The sequence below is a fragment of the Anomalospiza imberbis genome, chromosome Z (assembly GCF_031753505.1).
Source record: "Anomalospiza imberbis isolate Cuckoo-Finch-1a 21T00152 chromosome Z, ASM3175350v1, whole genome shotgun sequence".
NCBI lineage: Eukaryota > Metazoa > Chordata > Aves > Passeriformes > Viduidae > Anomalospiza > Anomalospiza imberbis.
Genome location: NC_089721.1, coordinates 21,595,046 through 21,615,132, shown reverse-complemented (window position 1 = coordinate 21,615,132; position 20,087 = coordinate 21,595,046). Strand labels below are relative to the sequence as shown.

At 42.0% G+C, this 20,087-nt stretch overlaps 2 protein-coding genes across 3 annotated transcripts in view; both read right to left on the bottom strand.

Moving 5' to 3' along the window:
• SERINC5 (serine incorporator 5) overlaps positions 1-20,087 on the bottom strand; it is a 54,514-nt gene that overhangs the window by 16,616 nt on the left and 17,811 nt on the right. Inside the window, exons 2-6 of the mRNA XM_068176136.1 lie at positions 11,675-11,842; positions 5,218-5,396; positions 4,836-4,918; positions 1,842-1,935; positions 74-285 (exon numbers count right to left, since the gene is read on the bottom strand). Coding sequence (XP_068032237.1) covers positions 74-285; positions 1,842-1,935; positions 4,836-4,918; positions 5,218-5,396; positions 11,675-11,842 — 736 coding nt within the window. The remainder of the gene's footprint in view (positions 1-73; positions 286-1,841; positions 1,936-4,835; positions 4,919-5,217; positions 5,397-11,674; positions 11,843-20,087) is intronic.
• The window catches only part of CENPH (centromere protein H), a 64,753-nt gene continuing 55,835 nt past the window's right edge, over positions 11,170-20,087 (bottom strand). For both annotated transcript variants that reach the window (XR_010994367.1, XR_010994368.1), the window contains exon 8: positions 11,170-11,184. The gene's annotated coding sequence lies outside the window, so the exon portion shown is untranslated. The remainder of the gene's footprint in view (positions 11,185-20,087) is intronic.

Below are 20,087 nucleotides of genomic sequence, written 5' to 3'. Positions count from 1 at the left end.
ACGTCTTATGCCTCCAGGCACACAGCTGTGGCAGCACCAAAAATCCAGGAGGAGAACAGGTCAGTGGACTCACGGTTCTGGACACAGGGCGATATGGCCACCAGGGACACAAAGAGGCACAGGCCGCCGTTCACTCCAATCAGGATCTTGTTATACATGCAGCCCTCTGGGCGCGTGTAGAAAAGAGCCATGAGGACCAGAGCTGCCACAGCAATGGAGTACAGGATGAGAGTGACCAAGGCAAGCAGACCATTCCACACCTGCTTGTGGTTTGCACCTGCAGTCCTGGGGAGAGAGAAAGAGACAAGTATCTTATCTTTGTCTTCTCTTGCCGAGAACATAAAATTCTAACAGCTGAAGAGCTCACATCCTCAAACACAAAAGAAGGTGTTTACTTTCCTGAAGCATGCATGCGTCACTACACTAGCACAGACTCTTGCAAGGTTCCTCCCCATGAAACAGAGAGAAACATTCCTGAGCATCAGTGTTTATTTTCTATACTATTACAATCAGCTCCTTCTGTAATTATAGCCCAGTGCTGACTCCTGGAACTCCCAGGAGTTCTCTGGGAGCAGCCCATCAGCATATCTCAGCTCAATACTTCAGGCAACTCCAAGTACCCCAGGCTGGGCTAGCGATTGGTGCTCTCCACACAATGAAACCAGAGGTTCTACTGCTCATGGCATGGCCTCTCTTCTGCTCCTTGTACTACCTTGAAAGTTTTACTGCTCTTTCATTCAAAAAGCCTCCTCTCCATTTGAGTCTAACCACTAGTCTCCCTCACATGTGGCCCATCTTGTTTTCCTTTCTTCGCCTTCTAAACATCTCTTGCAAAGCCCACCAGGGTTTAAAAGGAACAACTAAAACAGCTGTTCTGCAAGAATGGGCTGTTTTGTACATGGAAAGTCTTTTCAGTGGGTTTTTTTTCCTGCAGTTTTGTAGAAACAGGACTTATTTTAAAAGAATATTTAATGTAAAGGGAGCTAAAGTTAAATGCTGGTGGTGGAAGTCTTTCATCCACAAAAAACTAGCCACAGTAATTAGCACTAAAAATATCTGTGGAATAAGAAGTTCTCACCTCTTCCTCCCTGAAACAGGAATTTAACAAAGCCTAAGGTTTGCTAAAACTCTTTCTTAGCAGGTATTTTAATTAGAACAAGAAAGAGCTGCAAGAGTTTGTAGAGGAGGAAATGTGAGACAGAAAGGGTGGTGGTGGAGGCAGAAGAATACATGTGGGAGGAAAACTTAAACATCTTAATTTGGTGAGATGTGAAGGGCTAGGACAGTAATAGAAGATATACTTGAACCAAAAATGAAGTCAATGCCCAAATATTATATATGCAGGTTGATAATGTAATCTTGCATACTTAGATGATAATAAAGAAGTCGAACACAAATTAGCAGTCTTCATTTGAGAAAGAAAATTGACGTGCATTAAGCTGACATAGAAAAAGCAGGATTTATCAGTTCACAACATTGCACACAGTTTCACTATTACATTTTGCAAATCCAGTTTTATTCTCTTGCAACACTCTACTTAGCAGATGTATTTTCATATAAAATATGTAATAACTTAAAGCAAGAAATTTTTGCATCCACTACTACTTAATAGAAGCCAAGCAGTTCAGGTTAAGAATATAACAGCAGAGTAGAAGTGAGCAATGGAGAAACATTTCTGTTGGGGAAGGAGAAAGTAGATGAAGCAAATATGAACAGCTCTGATTCAAGCGTCTTCTTTCAAAAATTACATCCAAGACATGCCTACATTCTTTGTTACAAGAAAAGTATTGGTCAGGAGTCCACCAGAATCTTAAGCAAGTAATTACTTGCCCAACACATACCAATTTTTATTCCACTTGTGCGCGAACTCAACCAGCAGAATGAGCTGAATGGCAATGAAAAGGAACCCTCCTGTTGCTCCTACGTAGCGCCAGGCTGCAAGGCAGATAGACAGAAAATAGGTCAAAATGCCTTTTCCTTGAGATAAAATGGATTTATTGTCTATGCAGCGAAGCTGTTAATGTGGTTGAATATCTCAAGCTCACAAATGTAGCAGAAGATTGTAGATTTCAGATGAAAGGCCAGCTCAGTTAACTCAAGATTAGCTCCCTTATGAATTCAGCTTGCAACCTGCTACACTTTCAATAATCATATCTAGACAGCTAATCGGTTTCCCTAACCTAGAAAATTTTTGTGGAGACTATGAGTTACTATGTTCAGACAGAAAATACTGAAACCTTTATTTGTGACTGGCTGAAAGGAGGTGGTGTGAAGGCATTCCACAGGAATCTAAACCCTGAAATGGCAAGGTACTGGAACCCAATCATTACTAAAACAGGCAATTTCTTTTCCTCTGGATTCCAGTCCCACAGAAAAACAAAGGTGGGGTTTATCTATTCACAAATGCTGTTCCAAGCCACTCCCAAGGAACACTTAGTATTCACTGACTGGTTTTAGGACAGGTTATTTGGGTACTTGACTGTTGACCTACATATACTGCATTTGGGTAGCTGCTTGGATGTTTTGGACAACAGATTTCTTACATGCAACATCAGAAGTGTCTGAGGAAATACAGACACCTATTTTAATTTTTAGCTCTATATACAGTTTGTGCTGCTCTGCAGTATACAGCCTACAAATTACTCCAGGTATGCAACTGATTTCAGTAAAGAAAAGACCAAGGAACTGCATCAGCAAAATTCAGCCACATCCTTCTATTGTGCTTTCTTTTTGAAAAAAAGCCTGTGTAAGTTAAGTGGAAGAACAGTACAGTCACAGTTCATTTCCATTAGCAGTTGATGTAGAGATTTTTTTTTCTTACTTTATCATAACCTCATTATTTAAAATCAAGCAAAAATGTCATTGTCTGGTTTGCTAAACATATTGTATACACTTGACAAACTTCTTCAAACATACAAAACAAAAAAATTGATTAAGTAATTCTGTAAAAAAGTACATAAAAATAGGCAGGGTACAAAGTGACATGTGTATTTGGGAATGGGAGGGTAGGAAAAGTCAGACCACCAGTGGAGTGAATAATTAAATAGACAGACTCTCCTGATCTCTCTCTACCACAGTATACTGCAGACGTTTATGGATCAATCACAGGTATGATCAGCATAGCTCGTGTGGATTTAACATTATAACCCACAGAAACCTACTGCTTGCACATCATCTTCCTCCTCTATGATTAACAAACCACTTGGGAAACATGGCAAGAGATTTTATTTTTCAAGGAAAAAAAAAACAGTTGGAAGAATGACCCCCTCCCTCTAAAAACACAAACCCAAAATAGACCAACCAACTAAAAGACAGTGTAAGTTTCTTGAAAGGAGGGGAGAAAACCCCACAAACATACTATACCCAAACCATCTGTAAATTTCAAATTCAGGGGCAGTTTAGCAGCAGTGGCAGAACACAGCTTTGGAGTGAAAAGTTGTGGGCTAGTTTGGGGGAGAAAGCTTGTTATGCTGTATCTCCAGACTACATTAGACTGCTGTTGAGAATCAGCACAAAAAAATCTGTTTCTCCTTTTTTGCAAACACATCAGTTCCGGAAGATGTTTCACCATGAAAAGGGTCACTAGCAAAAATGATAGGCAGTCTCAACTGCTCACGAGCACAAGGCATTGTACTGCTACATCTAATCCAAACAGAATGGGTCCAAAGGACAAACACATACAGCCATCCCACAACTTCAAAGAGGACATGGAAGAGGGCCTCAAACTGAGCCAGGACCAAACAAACAGAGAGCAAAAGCTTCGAAACTGAATTATACCTATCAGTAGTTTACTTGTAGTGGTTTTTACTTTAGTTTGCCAGACTACTGTGCTCATAGTCTGTCTGTCCACTCTGTTCTCTTCCCCATGTTACCACTTCCTCCTGCCCTTTTAAACATCCTGGCTAGAGCAGATGGGTGTTGAGAACAAGGTAACCAAGCAAGTCTTTGTGGAAGCAGGCAGCATACACAACTGCTCCTTTGCTTTACTGATCCTATCCCATGCCCCATCACCTGTTCAGATCCTACAGCTTAAGGGCTTACAAGTACCTGTAAGATGTACTTACTGCAAATGTAAGAGAACAAACTCATCTTGGTATCACCAGGACTTTTGCTCCTAGCCCACAAGACTCCTGTGATAAACTCCCCTTCCAGCTGGCACTTCAGTACTGGGCTAGCATCAGCATGCCTATGCTGTGCCAGCATTCCTTCCAAAACTGGAAATGCTTCTGATATGGCATTCTCAGCAGAGCACACATACCAGGGCTCAAGAACTCTAATTTTACTTTACTGCATATATGCCCCCATTAATTAACATTAACATATATGCCCCAAAATTAACAACATCCCACATTCTTTTGGGGCACTGCAAGTTTCCAGGCTGCAAACACCAGTGCCCAGCAGGTTACTGTGCCTCATGGAGCACTGGCACCTCCCCACTGTGCAGCCTGACTGCTGCACTATGCCAGAGCCACCTGCACAAGCCAAATTAATATGCAGCTCTGTGCTCTTGAGTGGACAACTCCTTCTGCACCATTATAGTTTCAGATTTCTTAAAGAATTGGCAACAATTCTTGAAGAATTGCTGCAGTGGTATCATTACCTACCACTTTGGCCTGCTCTTGGTCAGAAAAAAACACGCTGTTCCTTGCACATTCACATGAAGACCATGTTGTTTGCATACACAGTGCTCCCCCCAAACACTGTTTCTGCATCTGGCCTGTAAAGGCTTTACTTGAAGAAACAAGGCAATATCCATGTTGACCAGACCTCTCGGATTTCTAATCACTCACAAGATAGTGGAGAATGAAGCAACATAACAAAACAAGAGGACATACCATTGAGGAAAGTGTCCTGATCAGGAATGAAGAAGGCTCCTGAGCACATTGCTGCCAGAACTATAAGTTTAATAAGCCAGAATCTGTATGAGAGAAGACCAAAAAAAACATCTGGTTGTAATAGGAATTAGAAATTTTCAACTTTAGTACAACAAGAAATCTTTGTTTTTAAAGCATAACAAGGAAACAAAACCATGCTTTGATGACTGATTACCACTTTACTTAGTTTTCACTTGACCACATTATTTCTAACAGTAAGAGGAAAGTGAAGTTTTTTTGAGTTTTGGGGGTTTTTTCTGCCTAGCAGTACACCCAATTAGAAAGTTCATGGTACATATTTGTAAAGAGATGTTAAAATTAGGCAATCAAACAAAAAACTCACCCATTATGAATGTATGCTCGGCAGCTTTTGCTGTTGTTAATTTTGATGGTGAACAAGAAGAATAAAAAGAAGAAACAGGCCATTCCAAAACAGACTTTGTACACTGCAGAGTATCCCACCAACTTCTCACACATCTCGCCTGCCTGAATACCCTTGCACATCTGCTTGTAGAAGGGAATCTGAAAAGCAGAACACATTATATATAAACTGTTAGAAAGGACACAAAGCATACATAAGCACGTCTATGAGTGTGCACTACTGACTTTTCACTGGCTCCACTGATTTAATATCTTTATATTATCAGTGAATAATAACTTTTCACTGATTTAATATCTTTCACTTTTGACACCCCTTCAGCCTGGATTTCAGGGTTCAGGGGATATAACAATCTAAAACATAAGGGACTGAACTCTTCCAGAGCCTTCACTCAACTTTACAGATCCCTTGGGGTACAAGTCTATTTTCCTTCAGCTCCCCTGGTTCATGCCATTCCTGCCCATTACTGCTCATTCCCTCACCCTAGGGATCTTCTCCCTTCTTCCCATACTGTACAGCAAAAGACTCTGATTGCTTCAGTAACTCAGCTTAATGGAGACATACCAGGGGCTTGTGCTGCCCTGGCTGGAAATGCAGACTGAAACACACCCAAGTGTCACTGGGGCAGCAACCGCCCTCCTTTCCATCACAGCTTCTGAAAGGGAGTTGTGCCAGTTGACCTGATTTTGTTTTAAATTAACAGAAAGATGGAATATTCCTGCCTCTCTTGATTCATTAAATATTTGCCTTTGAGGCCTTTCCCTGCAAAGGGGAAAACAAACAGCTGCACATTCTGGCTTCAGTTTCACCACATGAGTATTATGCTGGATGCTCAAAAAAACAGGTCTGTGTGGCCAGGACCTGCTGCTGTGAGGCACCTCTGTGCAGACATACGCTCCTCACAGCCAGAGAACCATTTAGCTGCACAGAAAAAGAGGAATTTAATTAGAAAACCACTATCCATTTCAAAGAAAAAAGGGCCTCTCTGTATGCTTACAGACTTCAGCTGAGGCTGGTAAGACCAGTTGAACAACATTACTAAACCCTCTGGAGTTGACTGCTGCTATCTGTACTGGTGACTGGAGGATAGAGAAGCCAATGTGTAGCAGGACACAGCATGCACAAATCAACAGCTATGGCAAAGGAAACCCCTTTATTCAGCAAGCAGGTCAGTACACAAAGCCAACAAAGAAAGAATAACAGAACAGAATAGGATATCTGTGTGCTAGCCATCAGGCAGCATTCCCAGCAGGGTAGAAAGCCCTCTGAGACACAGGAAACAAGTGATAAACAAGTAAACTGCCAGCTTCCAGCCACCAGGTTCTGAAAGCCTACCTCTCTCAGCAGGGTATGCAACTGCAATCCATGTTCCAGGAATCCAAACCAGTCAGGTGCTCAACAACCCTCCCAGCAGTTTCCTCAAAAAGGGGAGCTCACAGCAACACTTGAGTGGCTGAGCTAAGGGTAGCAAACCTAACTACAATTCGGAGCTGATCTTCAGTAGGCTAGAACCAGCCAAGGAGATCAAAACTGCTGTTTCATCCACTGTTTCATCACCGAAAGCACAGCTGTGTGGTGTTACAAGAATGGATTCAAGCTGGGCCACTCCGAGCTGCTCTTTCAGCAGTAACTCAGAGATTAGTAGCCACTGTGTAAAGAAGCTGGACATTAAACAAGTAGCTGTGCCTAACTTGCATCCAAGAGTTTTTGGAAAGCTCTTGAGAAATTGCCTGGAGCATCAGCAACACTCTTCCCAGGTCTTGGAAAGCAATGAAATGTCAGACTGGGCAAACACACCAGCATTCAAAGTGAGCAAATGGATTGACTGGAATAATTATGAGAACTATCAATGCTACAGTGATGCCAGGGCAAGACAAGGAGCCACAACAATGCCAGGGAAAGCAACTGGTCTATCAATTAATGCTTTCCTGTTCTTTGCTTATAATAACCATCAATCAGGAGAGTTTAGAAAATGGCATAATATATTAAAATATTTCTGGGAAAATTACTTATTTGTTTGACATAGATGATAGTACTCACCAAGGAGATAGATTTTTACAAGATCTGATCACTTTACTTACAAGACTTTCAGAATAAAACACACCAAAACAAAAACATCACAGAACTTGATTACTGACTAGCTAATTAGAAACAGATCTCTGGGTAGCCATAAATAGGCACCTTCTTTAATTGCATAGGTTTCTACAGAAATCTTGATGGGATTTTTGAACCTATACATTCTTTCCTCCTGTAAGTATTAACTTCATTACAGGTCTGGCTGGGAGAAAATAGATGGCTTCACAAGAACAGTAGCTCAGTTTGCCCTATATAAGCAACAAAGAGTTTAGCCACCATGTAGTATTCACCACACCATGCAGTAAAAAGTGATGGCCACAGAAACAGTACCATGAGGCTGAATGCTCTTTTAGGAGACCCATGGTCCTGAAGGAACAAAACAAGAATAAAACCAAACTCTTGGAGACCCTAACAGATACAACACACAAACACAATGCTGGGACAATAGGACTGGTGTAATAAAAAGGGCGTGTTTTTGTGAAAGGATGGTCTACTGCTGGGAACAATTTATCAAGGCTTATGTGACTTCTCTGATAGACAAAAAAAAACCCTAATGTTTCTTTTCAGTCTATATCTCAGAAACATGTTCAACTGCTGAGAAGGCTGCCCACCTTATATGCTTTGCCATGCTAAACTTTTGCTGGGTATTTTCGATAGCCATTAAGTCACATATTCATTATTTGCCAAGATACAGTGAAACAGCTACTTTTCCACCTTTAAAAGCAGTAGAAGCTAAATTATTCGGCTTCTGAGCAGAAGACAAAGCATTCTTGTTGCAGAAACTCAGTAACCACTCCAATAATACAAATGCTCAGCTGCTGTGCAAGCAATGATGTTATCACAGCAAAGCTGGCAACCTTCCAGCACGAAACCCTCAGAGATAATCAACATTTGAGCAGCATCTACAGAAAGAGGATGTCCTGAACTTGTCTCCTTTCACTGCAAGCTGCAAGCACACAGAACCATCTTGGTGCAAGAAGCCAACACTGGGGCCTGGCCACCCCCGGGTGGGGTCTGTCAGCATCCAAATGTGTGAGCACAGGAGCACGGCAAAGCGCATCCGAGGGGAAGAGGAAGAGGAAGGAAGAAGTGTGTAGAAACAGCCCTGGAGGACCCTGCTTTCACTTGGATGTCCTCATCCAAGGAGGGAGAACATGGCAGGCAAACTTCATTAATGATGCACGAATGAAAATCTATGTGGGTGGGAAAGCAAGGGCAAGAAACCCCGCATAAAATCACCTGTCCGGGACAGCTGAGAAATTAAATAAAAAAGCAAGAAACAATCAGACCAGAACACATCATCACAAATCTAAGGCTAAATTTTTATCAGAAACACGCAGTGGGCATCTGCACTCAGAACCCTTATTTTTGGTAGCATAACTGGGGTTTAACATGCAATAATGCAGCTAAGGGTCAAGATATAAACCTAGCAGGGGAAATAAGCCTGAAAGTATGTTTTGCTGAAACATGCAACCACCTTGTACTGAAATGCTTTCACACAACTGAACTGAGTTTTACTGGTGTTTATTTTCCTGAAAATATCTTTCTTATTTTTCTTTTCATTAATTAACTAGGACATTAAATTACTAATGGATATTTTCAGACTGAAACCACTAGTTTTGAAAGGGCTTTAACATTAAAAATTTAACTTAAAAAAAAAAATCTAAACATTGTTTTGAGAGACCAAAACAATTCTTTCCCTTTTCTTCTCTAAATTATCCTCTCAAAGCCTCTGAAATACAATTTTTTGCTTCAACAGAACACATGAGAGTAAAGTTGTATCTGTTTTTTTTAGAAACAGCATAAAAAGAAAAAAGAAATAATATATGGGTCAAGGTATAGAAGAACAATATGGAGTGTAAATCCATATTGGTCTTTTCCATATTTCTGTCCCTGTCACCGGGCTCACGTCTTGATTGATGAATACCCAGTCTTTTGCATCGCTATGCAACGTTGCTCTCGCAAAATCCATTTTACATTTTACTATCCAAAATTTTTCTGCAAATACCCATCAACTTCTTCCCTGTTCCTCCACTGCCTCTTGTTCTTTCCGCAGAGATCTACTACTGTAGACTTGGGAACTTACAGCAAAACAACCATGAGAAAAAAAACACCTCTCACTGACAAACGAGATTCCTTCCATATAAGATCAGCATGAGTATTTGAACTCCACTGCTAAAGGAGACACATGGTTCCTTGCCAAGACTGCAGCTCTAAAAAGGACTGCACTACAATGTGAAATTTGACATTCTTTTCCTAAATACAAAATTTAAAAAAAAAACTGATTAAAATTAATCAAAATCTGTTTTCTCAAAAAAAAAAAAAAAAAAAAAAAAGGTGAGGTCCCACAAATATCATGCAAAGTATTTGCTTACAGTCTGGCTTCATGAGCTGAGAGTGTTCCATGACCTGGCCAAAAGCAAAGGAATCAGTAAGTGCACAGCACTTTCAAAACACAGCTCCATGACTGAGAAACTGAGACTGGTTAGTCTGAGTAAGTATTTTAAAGGTGCACTCTATTAAAACTGTGCTGAATTAGCTTCAGGGGTCTTTGAACTTTTACAGCCCTGAATATAATTATTATATTAGAAAGCATATAAAGAAAGCCTACGTTCAGATGGTCCATTTCTCATTCAAAGACATCAAATGCTCTAAACTAAGACAGTGATTATCCTTCCACTTCAAACTAACAGCTACTCTTTGTGCCATTTCTTCCCACACTGAGCTTTAAAGACTATGAACTAGAAAAGAAATTTGGCAATACTGAAAAGCATGTTGTTGAAGGCTTTTTGAATCACTTCTCTGTGGATACAAGCTGCATTAAAACCACAGTACTGATGGAAAAGAACTTTATGAAATTTGGATATGAGCACATAATTTGTCTCCCACACACTTAAGTTCCTTGGGTTATTCACTTTATTGCCAAGCTAAGCATCTAGTAAGTCAAAGCAATTCCTGGCAAACAATTTCAGCACACACATGTTGAACAGTTTTTAAGTCACAGCTTACAGGCAAGCACCATGTCTGTACAGGGTGCTCTTACAGGGTGGTCATCAACTTCTGGTTGCCTGGGGTAAAATGTGGCACTAGGATAACTCATGCAAACTGCTATTAAATGAAAGATAATTAGGATAGAGCATACAAAAAAGGTACAATCGGAGGAAAGAAAGGCCATAGGCAGCAGAGCATAGAAGCCCCCAGATTAGCCTGATATAAACCTGCTGGTTCAACTGTGTTGCAGGAAGGGGGTGCTGCCACCAGCTTCTTCATCTGGGATGCTCTGGAGAGAAGTGTCTCAGAGACAACCAAAAGTCAAGTGCAGAATGTAACCAGGACACCAGCTTGTTCAGCAACTGGTTCAATGAGGAGAGAGGCCTCACTGTGCAACCTCACTCTCTTAGGAGAGAAGCACAAAACAACAAGATGTTCACTGATGGAAGCCTTCTGAGCCTCCAGGACAAGCACATACACAACCCCCCAGAGCAGGCCAAATGATGCATTTGATGCACCTTCATTTATAAGAATTAAGCAATGCAGCCCTTGTTCCCTCTGGTTAAAAGCAGAGTTTTATTACTGTAGTTTCTAGTAGGTGAGAGAGAGGATTTGTGCTACTTGGGTGGCTTATGAAACCAAACCTAGTATGTGGTACAACAGGACCAGTATGTGAGCACAAGCAGGCTGGTGAGCATTTAGTTTATATTAAGACTCTGAAAGAAACTTGAATTTTAAAATCTAGCTTCAGCCACAGCTCCTTTCATGCTTCTGAAGCTCTCTAATTAAAAAGACAATTAGAGATGAACAATATTTGCTGTGGTTAGAGGCCATGTGAACACAATGACACACTGAAGAAAACCCCTTGTAGAGGCTCTGCAGCAGTGCTTTGCAGCAGTCTGTCACACCAGGAACGGAGAATTAAAATTGCAACACTTGAAGAGTTATTTTCTAATTTGCTGATTCTGCTACTAAACAACCAGAGACAAAAATCAAGGTTAGATGGAACTCATTTGTTCTACTAAAACAAGTTCCTCAATACTTCTCCCTCCTGTGACACTGCCTGCACAGCAAACCTGGGGTGGGTTCACTGCAGCAGATTTCTGCACCAGAGAGGAAGGATGCTAGGCCGTGGCTCTTCCTGTTGTGAAACATGCTCAGTGGGTGACAGGAAGATGTTGAGCATGGAAAAATCAAGAGACTGAGCATGGAAAATCATCCCATCTGGGTTTAGAAGTGGATGGGTGGAGGATATTGACCACCTCTTCTTGAGGGAGCACCCCTAGAGACACAGAGCTGTGGAAGGATCCGTATTTCCTTCCAGGGCAGCAGTGACCACATCCCTGTTACTTACGTGAGTTTTCATTGCATTAGCTACTGTTGTGGACATCATGACACAGCAGATGATGGTCACCAGGATGAAGTAAAGCGCGTACATGAAGCGGGTGCTGGTTGACTGTTTTATCTTGGGGCAGCATTTGCAGCACAAGGAACAAGCAGCAATACCGCAGCAGCAGGCCAACTGAAAAGTAAAACAAAAAACCACAAGTCAAAAACCCACCAAAACCCTCCATCTTAAGGTTTCTATTGCAAAAGTTAGACAGGGAAGCTGGGAGACTTCCTGCAGAACTCCAGAATTTCTCAAGTCCTCTCCTCCCAGCTGAGTAGTATTTAAGTGGAAGCAGACTGTCTTGTTTATCAAAACTTATTCGTCTTAAGCACATCAGAGTCTAGCTTCCCCAGGTTTGCCAAGGATGAGAGACAGATTTCCCTGTGTATTTTAGTCTTCTACCAGCATCTGAGGGTCCACCAAGATAAAATCCACAAAACATAGCAAAAACTCATGTAATTATTTTATTCAACAAGGAAAAAGGTACTGAATAAATCCTGAAAGGTATCTAGATTGAGGTTCATTATCTTCTTGCTGTCAGCAGTACCATTAACTTTCAAATAACCTGGATTCACCTTCCCTGCCTTCTACTTTTAGGAAAGTCATATATAAAATACAAAGGTAAGCCTTACTTCTATACACAAGGCAGCACTGTCTATGGCTAGGCCCTTACTTGCAATTGACAGCAGCTCCATATGGTTCCTGTCTGTGCTTAACCCACCAACCATGACCACAGGAGGGATTTTCAGCAAGCAGCCAGGAACAGGGAGCTGCCCTCACAGGTCTCATTGCTGCCAACCCAGAGTAACCTCACCCCGCTACACTCCCATTTTCCAGGCACTCCCTGAGGCTAAGTATGGTGCGCTGCCAGAGCATGGCACTCCAGCACACCAAGGCTGCTTCTTACTGGTGTTTCCTCAGCTTTTGGAGGGGCCACGGGAACATTCAGAGGAACTCCTGCTTTCAGCAAGCAGTTGTACAAAGTGGATGCTTGCCACAAGACTGAAAATCCACAAGTGCCACACTTGAGTAATCCAGGCAAACTTCTCTAGTTGTATGTGTCTTCAGGCACCCAAGCACCATGCACTGTTTTCCTCCCAGGACACTTTCTCTTCCAGCATCAAGGACTTGTCTCATAAAGGGGAAGGGGGTTCATGTGTGTTTGCAGACACCTATATCTAACTCCACAGAATATCACAACCAGACTGGTTGTTCAAAGAGCCTCAAATAATTCTGAAGAAGTCTCTTCAAAAGACTCCCAGTTTATCAGCTCCTTGCTATGACTATCTCTGCAACATTCAAGGTCATACTTCCTGCCTTCAGCCCCCAGGAAGGGGGTGGCAGACAGGCCCTTCCCTTTCTCAACAGCAGCTCTTCAGTTGCAGAAGACAGAAAATGGGGACAGTCCAACCCAGCCCTCATGCTGCTCTTCTCTCACTTCACCACTGCATCTCATGCCAGAGGAGACAGGGCCTCAAAGCATGCAGCTGCAAAAACTGCTGCTACTGCAGAACAGAAATCCTGCCCAAAACAAAGAGCTCCAGATATGGGGAGTAAACAGAATGGGCTCGTGCACCAGCACTTAAGATGGAAATTAAAAATACTATGTGCAAAAGCACATCATGCGAGTATACTAGAGGCTCTAGTGGCTGAATGACAATTCTGGTTTTTTATAGGTAGTGAAATTACATTCCTTTTAGAGCATCAACATAGGTACAGGATATAAGGAAGCTACAGCAAGTTACTGACTCAGCAAACAAATGTGATAACATTTCAAAACAAATGCATACCAGAAATATGTAAATCACCCACTTCAGAATTTTAACAACAACAACAAGAAAGTAAGACTGAAGGTCCTTTTAAGATGAAAGGATTTGGTATCAGCCCAATCCAAAGTATCCACAATGAACTTGAACTGCTTGCCTTAGCATAACAACTACAGTATGGAAGTAAAATGGTATGCAGCTTTGGCATTTGTAATGAGAAAAACATTTTCCTACACCAGGTGCTAGAGAGCTCTGCCAGTAAAATCTCATCTACATCCAGCAATGTCTGCTATTCTACTCCGGGGTCCTTGGAGCTGCTACTTAAAGCAACAAATGCTTAAACAGAATATGTAAGTCATTTATGTACTTTTCCACATTACTTAGAGCTTAATGATAGTTTCTAATACTGAGCACGTACCCTAAAAATAGGAAATATTTGTGAAAAATACCAGTATTTCCATCTTATTCCAGACGTATCTCTTCAAGCACTCTGAATAGCCATGGAAACCATAGAAAGCTGGTTAGATTATTCAGCCACAGCCTCAAATTTGGTGGTTTGGGTTTTTTTTTTGTGAGGGTTTTATTTTTTTTTCTTTTTTAAACTGTACCTCTAACATTCCAGAGTAGGCTACAATGAAAGAGGTGTTATCCAAAAATAAATGAGAACAGTCTCTGTCCCAAAGACTAAGATGCTGGCCACAACCTACTGACCCAAGCAGTTTCAAAGATATTATCTTAGGGTGACAAGACTTCAAAGCCCACATATACAAAGAGCTCTCTGTTAAGTTTTGGTCAATGTGCAGCTAGGCTACACATATACTCTGATGCCACATCCTTTACCGCAGGCATGGGCCATCCTTTGCCTTTCAACTGCAGCAATGGTCTGCACATTGAGGGGCTCAAAACCCACTGCAAGCCAGGAACAAATTTTTCTCAACTTATAAAAAATAGACTGAGAAAAAAAGAAAGTAATGTCAAAAATCTTTTACAGATTTAGCTCATTATTAAAAACTTCTCCAAATAATGGGGTTCTGTAGCAGGAAGATGCTGTGCAGTTTTTAGGACAGAGACAACCCAACCAACAACAAAGGTCTGTGAACGCTGCCGGCAGGCAGGCCTTGTATGTACAGAGCTCCATCAGAGTCCCATGAGCACCCCAAGCCCCGGTTCTCCCAGAGCCCAGCACAATGGCACCTGAAAGCCAGGATGCTCTACCAGGAGTTTGTCATCCTGCATCAGGTTCTGGCTTCAAGTCCTTCCTAATCCAAAGGCTCCCACAAGTCAGCCAGCAAGCACAGCCAGCCCAGCTCTTTCTCTAGCTTCACTTCTCCTCAGCAGAGTGAACACCGCAGTCTGACAATAATTACAAACAGTGGGCAAATATTTATGCTTTCCACAAACACTTACCATCAGCCAGCTCCCTCATACTAGCCCACCATGACGTCACAGCGTGGACTAGCCACCTGCTTTGCTCAGTGCTTCTCTTTCAGAGCTCACAGAGTACAGTGCCAACTTGCTGAGACTCCAGAATCTGAAAGCCTAATATACGTGAAAACAGATTTGAACTGCCTGGATGATGGCTGACTTGTGTGGTTTCACAACAGCAGCTGTGGAAAGCTGTGTGGGAAGTATTTCTTTTAAAATATATTCAAAGTGCAGTTTCACAGACATTTCTTCTGGTAGCTAGACTGGCTTAACAACCCCAGACTCAACCTAGCCTTTCTCTCGATACCAGAGTTGTAGGTATGATCTCCATATAGGCCATTCATGTAAGAGCTGGACTCAATGATCCTTGCGGGTCCCTTCCAACTGAGACTAATCTGTGATGCCTCTGCCAGCCACTTGCCCACTCTTACCCCTGCTCCAGCACCTCATGAGCCCTGACAGTTCTGCTGGGGGTGACCAAATAAAGCAATCTAGTAGCAAGGTGTGAAAATTACATATCAACCCTTCTGAGCTGCTGATTTATTATACATCAGCAGCAAGAGTTCTACTACTTCATGTGAGGGCACAGTGCATGGGCAAGAGGGGAAAGCAGAGGTGAATGTTTTGCAACTGTCCTACACACCTTCTCCCTTCTCTGAACAGATGTTTCCAGTGGTGTTTTCGTACCACCTCATTCAATTTGAGTGCTGTAGATGCCTGCCAATGCAAGGAACAGTAATTTTGACACTCACCCAGTAAAGAGCAGACGTAAGCAGACACGTAACAGCCCTAGTTCATGCAAACCACTTTTCCAAGTACCCGCAGGCACGGTCATATTGAACAGCCCCATCTTAAAACAGCCTGGGGAGCGCATATGGGTAATGAGAGTTAGACAGGTTAACAAAACAGGGTAAGAGCAGGCTTACCAACTTGCGAGCAAACTATGAGGAAACTATCGGTTCCCTACAATGAGTACTCTGCCAACACACACTTAACATCTGCCACACACTTGAGTCTTGATTTTTGCAAGCTGTGATGCGATCTGATAAATCAGTGGAATGGGGTCGAGAGTAATGTTAAGCACATGTAACTGTTTATATACAAGCCTGAAAGTAAGATACTCTATCTTGCCTGCTGCTTTTATAGAGATAGTGAGATTTTAAGAACGTATCTTCCACATACGTTTCCAAAAATACTTCAAAGGCTTTAGAAAATACTTTGTGTAATCATTAAAGTGAAGAGTTTCAGGATCACTGCCCAAAATAGCTTATGGTATTTTTAAATTATACAAACCATAGGCAAGTACCAAGCTTATCACAACAAAGAATTTCCTTTTGGGAGACCTCAGCAGAAATGGTAAAAAAAAAGGGGGATAAGAGCACAATGGGGAAAAAAAAAAAAACCTGCATTCTTTAATGAAATGAAGACTTAGCAGCTTTTCATTTCTTCCTTCCTTACTGACAGCCTGGTGAGAGCATCAAGGGAGAATGTGTGCCTTCCAGCCTGTCCAGGAGCACAGGAATGTGCCTTGCTGAAGTTTCTTTTCATGGGGGCCTAGAGCAGCTTAGTTTTTCATGCACTGTTTGATTACTTGACTGCCAGCATTATCTGGGCCATAAGATTTGCAGATAATGCAGTCACCGAGCTGTTAACAGCACTGTCTATCAAAAACATCCAAACATCTACTCTCACAGCTACAGGCAGCATCCAAGCAGGCTGGACAGGCAAAGCAGCCAGCGCTGCATGAAAAAGATCCTTAAGTGGCCACACATCTGCCCTTGCTCAGACTTTTGGTTTCATCTAGAAGCAAATATTTAATTAGTGCACTGGTTCATGAAAACAAGAGATGTCTGATGTTCTCAGGTGTTCTGAGTGTTAGTAGCTGGTCTCAAACTATTACTGAAAACCGACTGCTGTTATATATATGCATTTTCCAAAAGCTTCTTCAACAGGTCATATGATTACACAGCTGCTTGTCCCCCTGAAGTAACTAAACTGACCAAAAAGAAAGCTTTATTTTGTCCTTTGTCTGACTTAACTCGTTTTCCACTGCTTGTTATTTAATATTCAGACTCACCATGTGACTTAAGAGGCTTTGTGAACTAACATACCAGTTAATCAACTGATGACCTATTTTGAGGAGCACACCTCACACTGCAAACTGTGCAAAATTGAAACAGATTTCAGAGAAAAGCCAGCCAGCCCAGACGCTACCTGAGTCATGCTTTCTGGTGAGGATTTCCTGCCCTCAGCCATCACGGGCAGAACTGCCATGCACCACCAAGCAGCTGAAAACCCAGGCAAGAAAGCTACGCTGAGAGTTAAACTGTGGGTGAGCCACTGCTGGGCACCAGCAAAGCTGAAGCTGAGCTGGGCTGAGGGCGATTTGCTTCTGTCTCTCTGCACAAACGTTACTAAGTGGTGACTCAGCCCAGCATTAGAAAATAACATCGCTGCAAAAAGTCTAAATTCAAGTCTGCTCAACTGCTCTTCTCCTGATGATTTGGAAAAATCAAGTCAATTGTTTAGTCTGATGCGAGCCTCACAGTGTATCATATCACCCATCTCCTCTACCGAGCTATTTTCCATTAGCATAGACCATCTGGATTTGACAGCAATATGAGGAAAACTGTCCATCCCTGTGGTTACTTAAATCTGACACTGAAAAGTGAAAAAAAAAAACCCACCTTCTAATTTGTCTGCTACTGTTTCCCAGGCACTGGTTCCTGGTGAGGCTTTCTTTACTAGCTTAGACAACCTTTTAATTTCCAGGTCTTTTCTCCCTGCTCATCAAAGAAGGAAACCAAAACATTTATCCTCAGTCTCATTTGAAGGCTTTAAGACTTCTCCTCCCAGCACCTAAGTTGTTCATGGTCTTTTTTCCCAAAAAAATTCAAATTCATCCAGTCCCTCCTACAAAACCATGGTAGTCCAGCCGCAAAGAGTCCAGCAAGTCATCTGACTTCCCTCTCCAGGATACAGCCAGAAAGGGGGTGGGACTCAGCCATGCAGCACTCCAAACACAAGGTGGGCAACCAGCTACATGGCCATACTTAAAAAGTTGTATTTTTGCCATCCAGGTTACATGTGCTTCAAGAGTAGTCTCTGCTCCACCAGTCCTTTCATCCATCTGTGTTTTTCTGGGAACAATTTTAAATATCCTCTCAAGTCAGACCTGATCCTGAATCTTCTCTACATTGATCCCTGGACATTCTTCACCGAGAGCAAACTCTTCTGGGTGAAAGATTCAGCCGTCCTTTCCTTTAATTTTGCATTTCACAGTTTTCTCATCTGCAGGTAGTTTAAGCTCATGCTGCAGCCACTTCTCAGACTTTCACAGCAGAGGAGATAATAACCGAGCAACTGAAAGATGAGAGAAGTGAGCAGCAGCAAAGTCTCACAACTGGGGCTATCACTTCATACAGAAAGCAGATTTTCTCCAGGTTAGCTCTGATGCTTGAGACCAGGACTCTAGAGGCAGGATGGCACATGGTAAAACATGGTACATCACCACCTACTGAGAACAAAATGTAGGGCAGTAACTGCCTAAAAGTCCATGTACTACTGGAGTGAAGAAGCAGTTAAAATGAAATTTTCATATGCATTGACTTAAAAGCATGTAGCTGGAACAGCTGCTTTACTTTTGAATGAACAGAGAGCTTTGAGCTGTTTCACAAACATGCTGAGTCTTTAAAAGATGGTTTCAGCACTGAGTCCAAGAGGACTTTAAGGTGGGGAGTAAAAGAAGAGAAAAAAAAAGACATTAACACTTTGTACAAAGAGACAAAAGCCAATAAACTGAGACAAAGCCTTAACTCTTGCTCATCCCTTCATATTAAAAAAACCTACTTGTTCAAAGCATTACTAAAGATGCTTCAGTTTACATCGTCACAACATTCACACACCTTTCCTGACCCACAGGTTCAAAGTGGAGCATGCTCACATCCTGACATTACTTCTTGATGAGTATTTTTAAATATGCCCACATCTTCCTGATATAAGAAGTATTCCTGAATCATTGTTTTGTCAGTGACTGTAATAAGCCAAGAGAAAAACCCTTGAGACAGGTCTTTTCAGAAAACATGAAGAACAGATCCTGTTAAAACTCAGTACCAGAGATAACAGGTTGATGTATTTTGCATCAGTGCTACTGGGCAGAAAGAAGAGCAAAATTTTATGCGTTCAGACTGTTAATATTTATTTGCTTAAGTACTTGAGCACACACCATCTTTAAATGCTGGAATGTCCAATTACTAAACTGCAAACACTAGTTCCTGTGTAGCTACAACTAATTAAAATGATGATGAGATCACTGGTGTGTAGGTCTCCCTTCAAAATGGGTACAGAGCCACCTCCCCCAACATGCCATCTCGGACACACCCTACAGATCCCCCCCTGCTCTGGGTGGCTCAGTGCCTCACTCCCTCACCCTGCAACATGCTGATGCTGAAGCCTATTTCCTGGATGACCTGAACAAAGCAACAGGTCAAATCCTATCAACAGAATGGTCAGCTGCAGCCTAAGTATCTTGGAGGGCAGGCATTCAAAATGCTAAGACCTATTAAGGCCTGCACCCTAATGGTGGAAAACCAAATGGAGTACCATTAACTGGGGTCCTTGAGAACGACACAGGAAGCAACCTATGGTCCAAGCATCTTCACATGGCTGACTTGAAAACATCATGCAACCACAATATGTGTTTGGGATGAGAGCAGTCACTAGCTCCAACGAGTCCTACAGCTTCCACCATAGTCACAGCTCAGGCTTCAATCCCTGAATTAAATATGTCTTATACCTACAACTGCAAGTGCTTCCATTGCAATAAAAGTTCCAGTAACCGGAAAAAACATATCCCAAAACAACCACACTTGCAAAAACTGAAATTAAACCAGCAGCAGTGTTTAGATACTTCGGCAGAAAAATACTCCCTTGCCTTTAAAAGTGAAGGCCCTGCTCTTATACTGCCTTCACTCTACATCTCTAGACCCATGGGTGTTTAAGGTGTTTCTTTAAGCCCACAATACAACTCACAGGATGCAAAAGTCTAAGAAAATAGGAAGCAATTGGAAATCAGGCAGAAATGAGAGTCTTCTCCCTCTTATGCAGTGACAGGGAAGGGATTCCAACCTAGAAATGCAATGTCAAATGATACAACACTTACAGGATCTCCCCCATCTTTTGGTCAC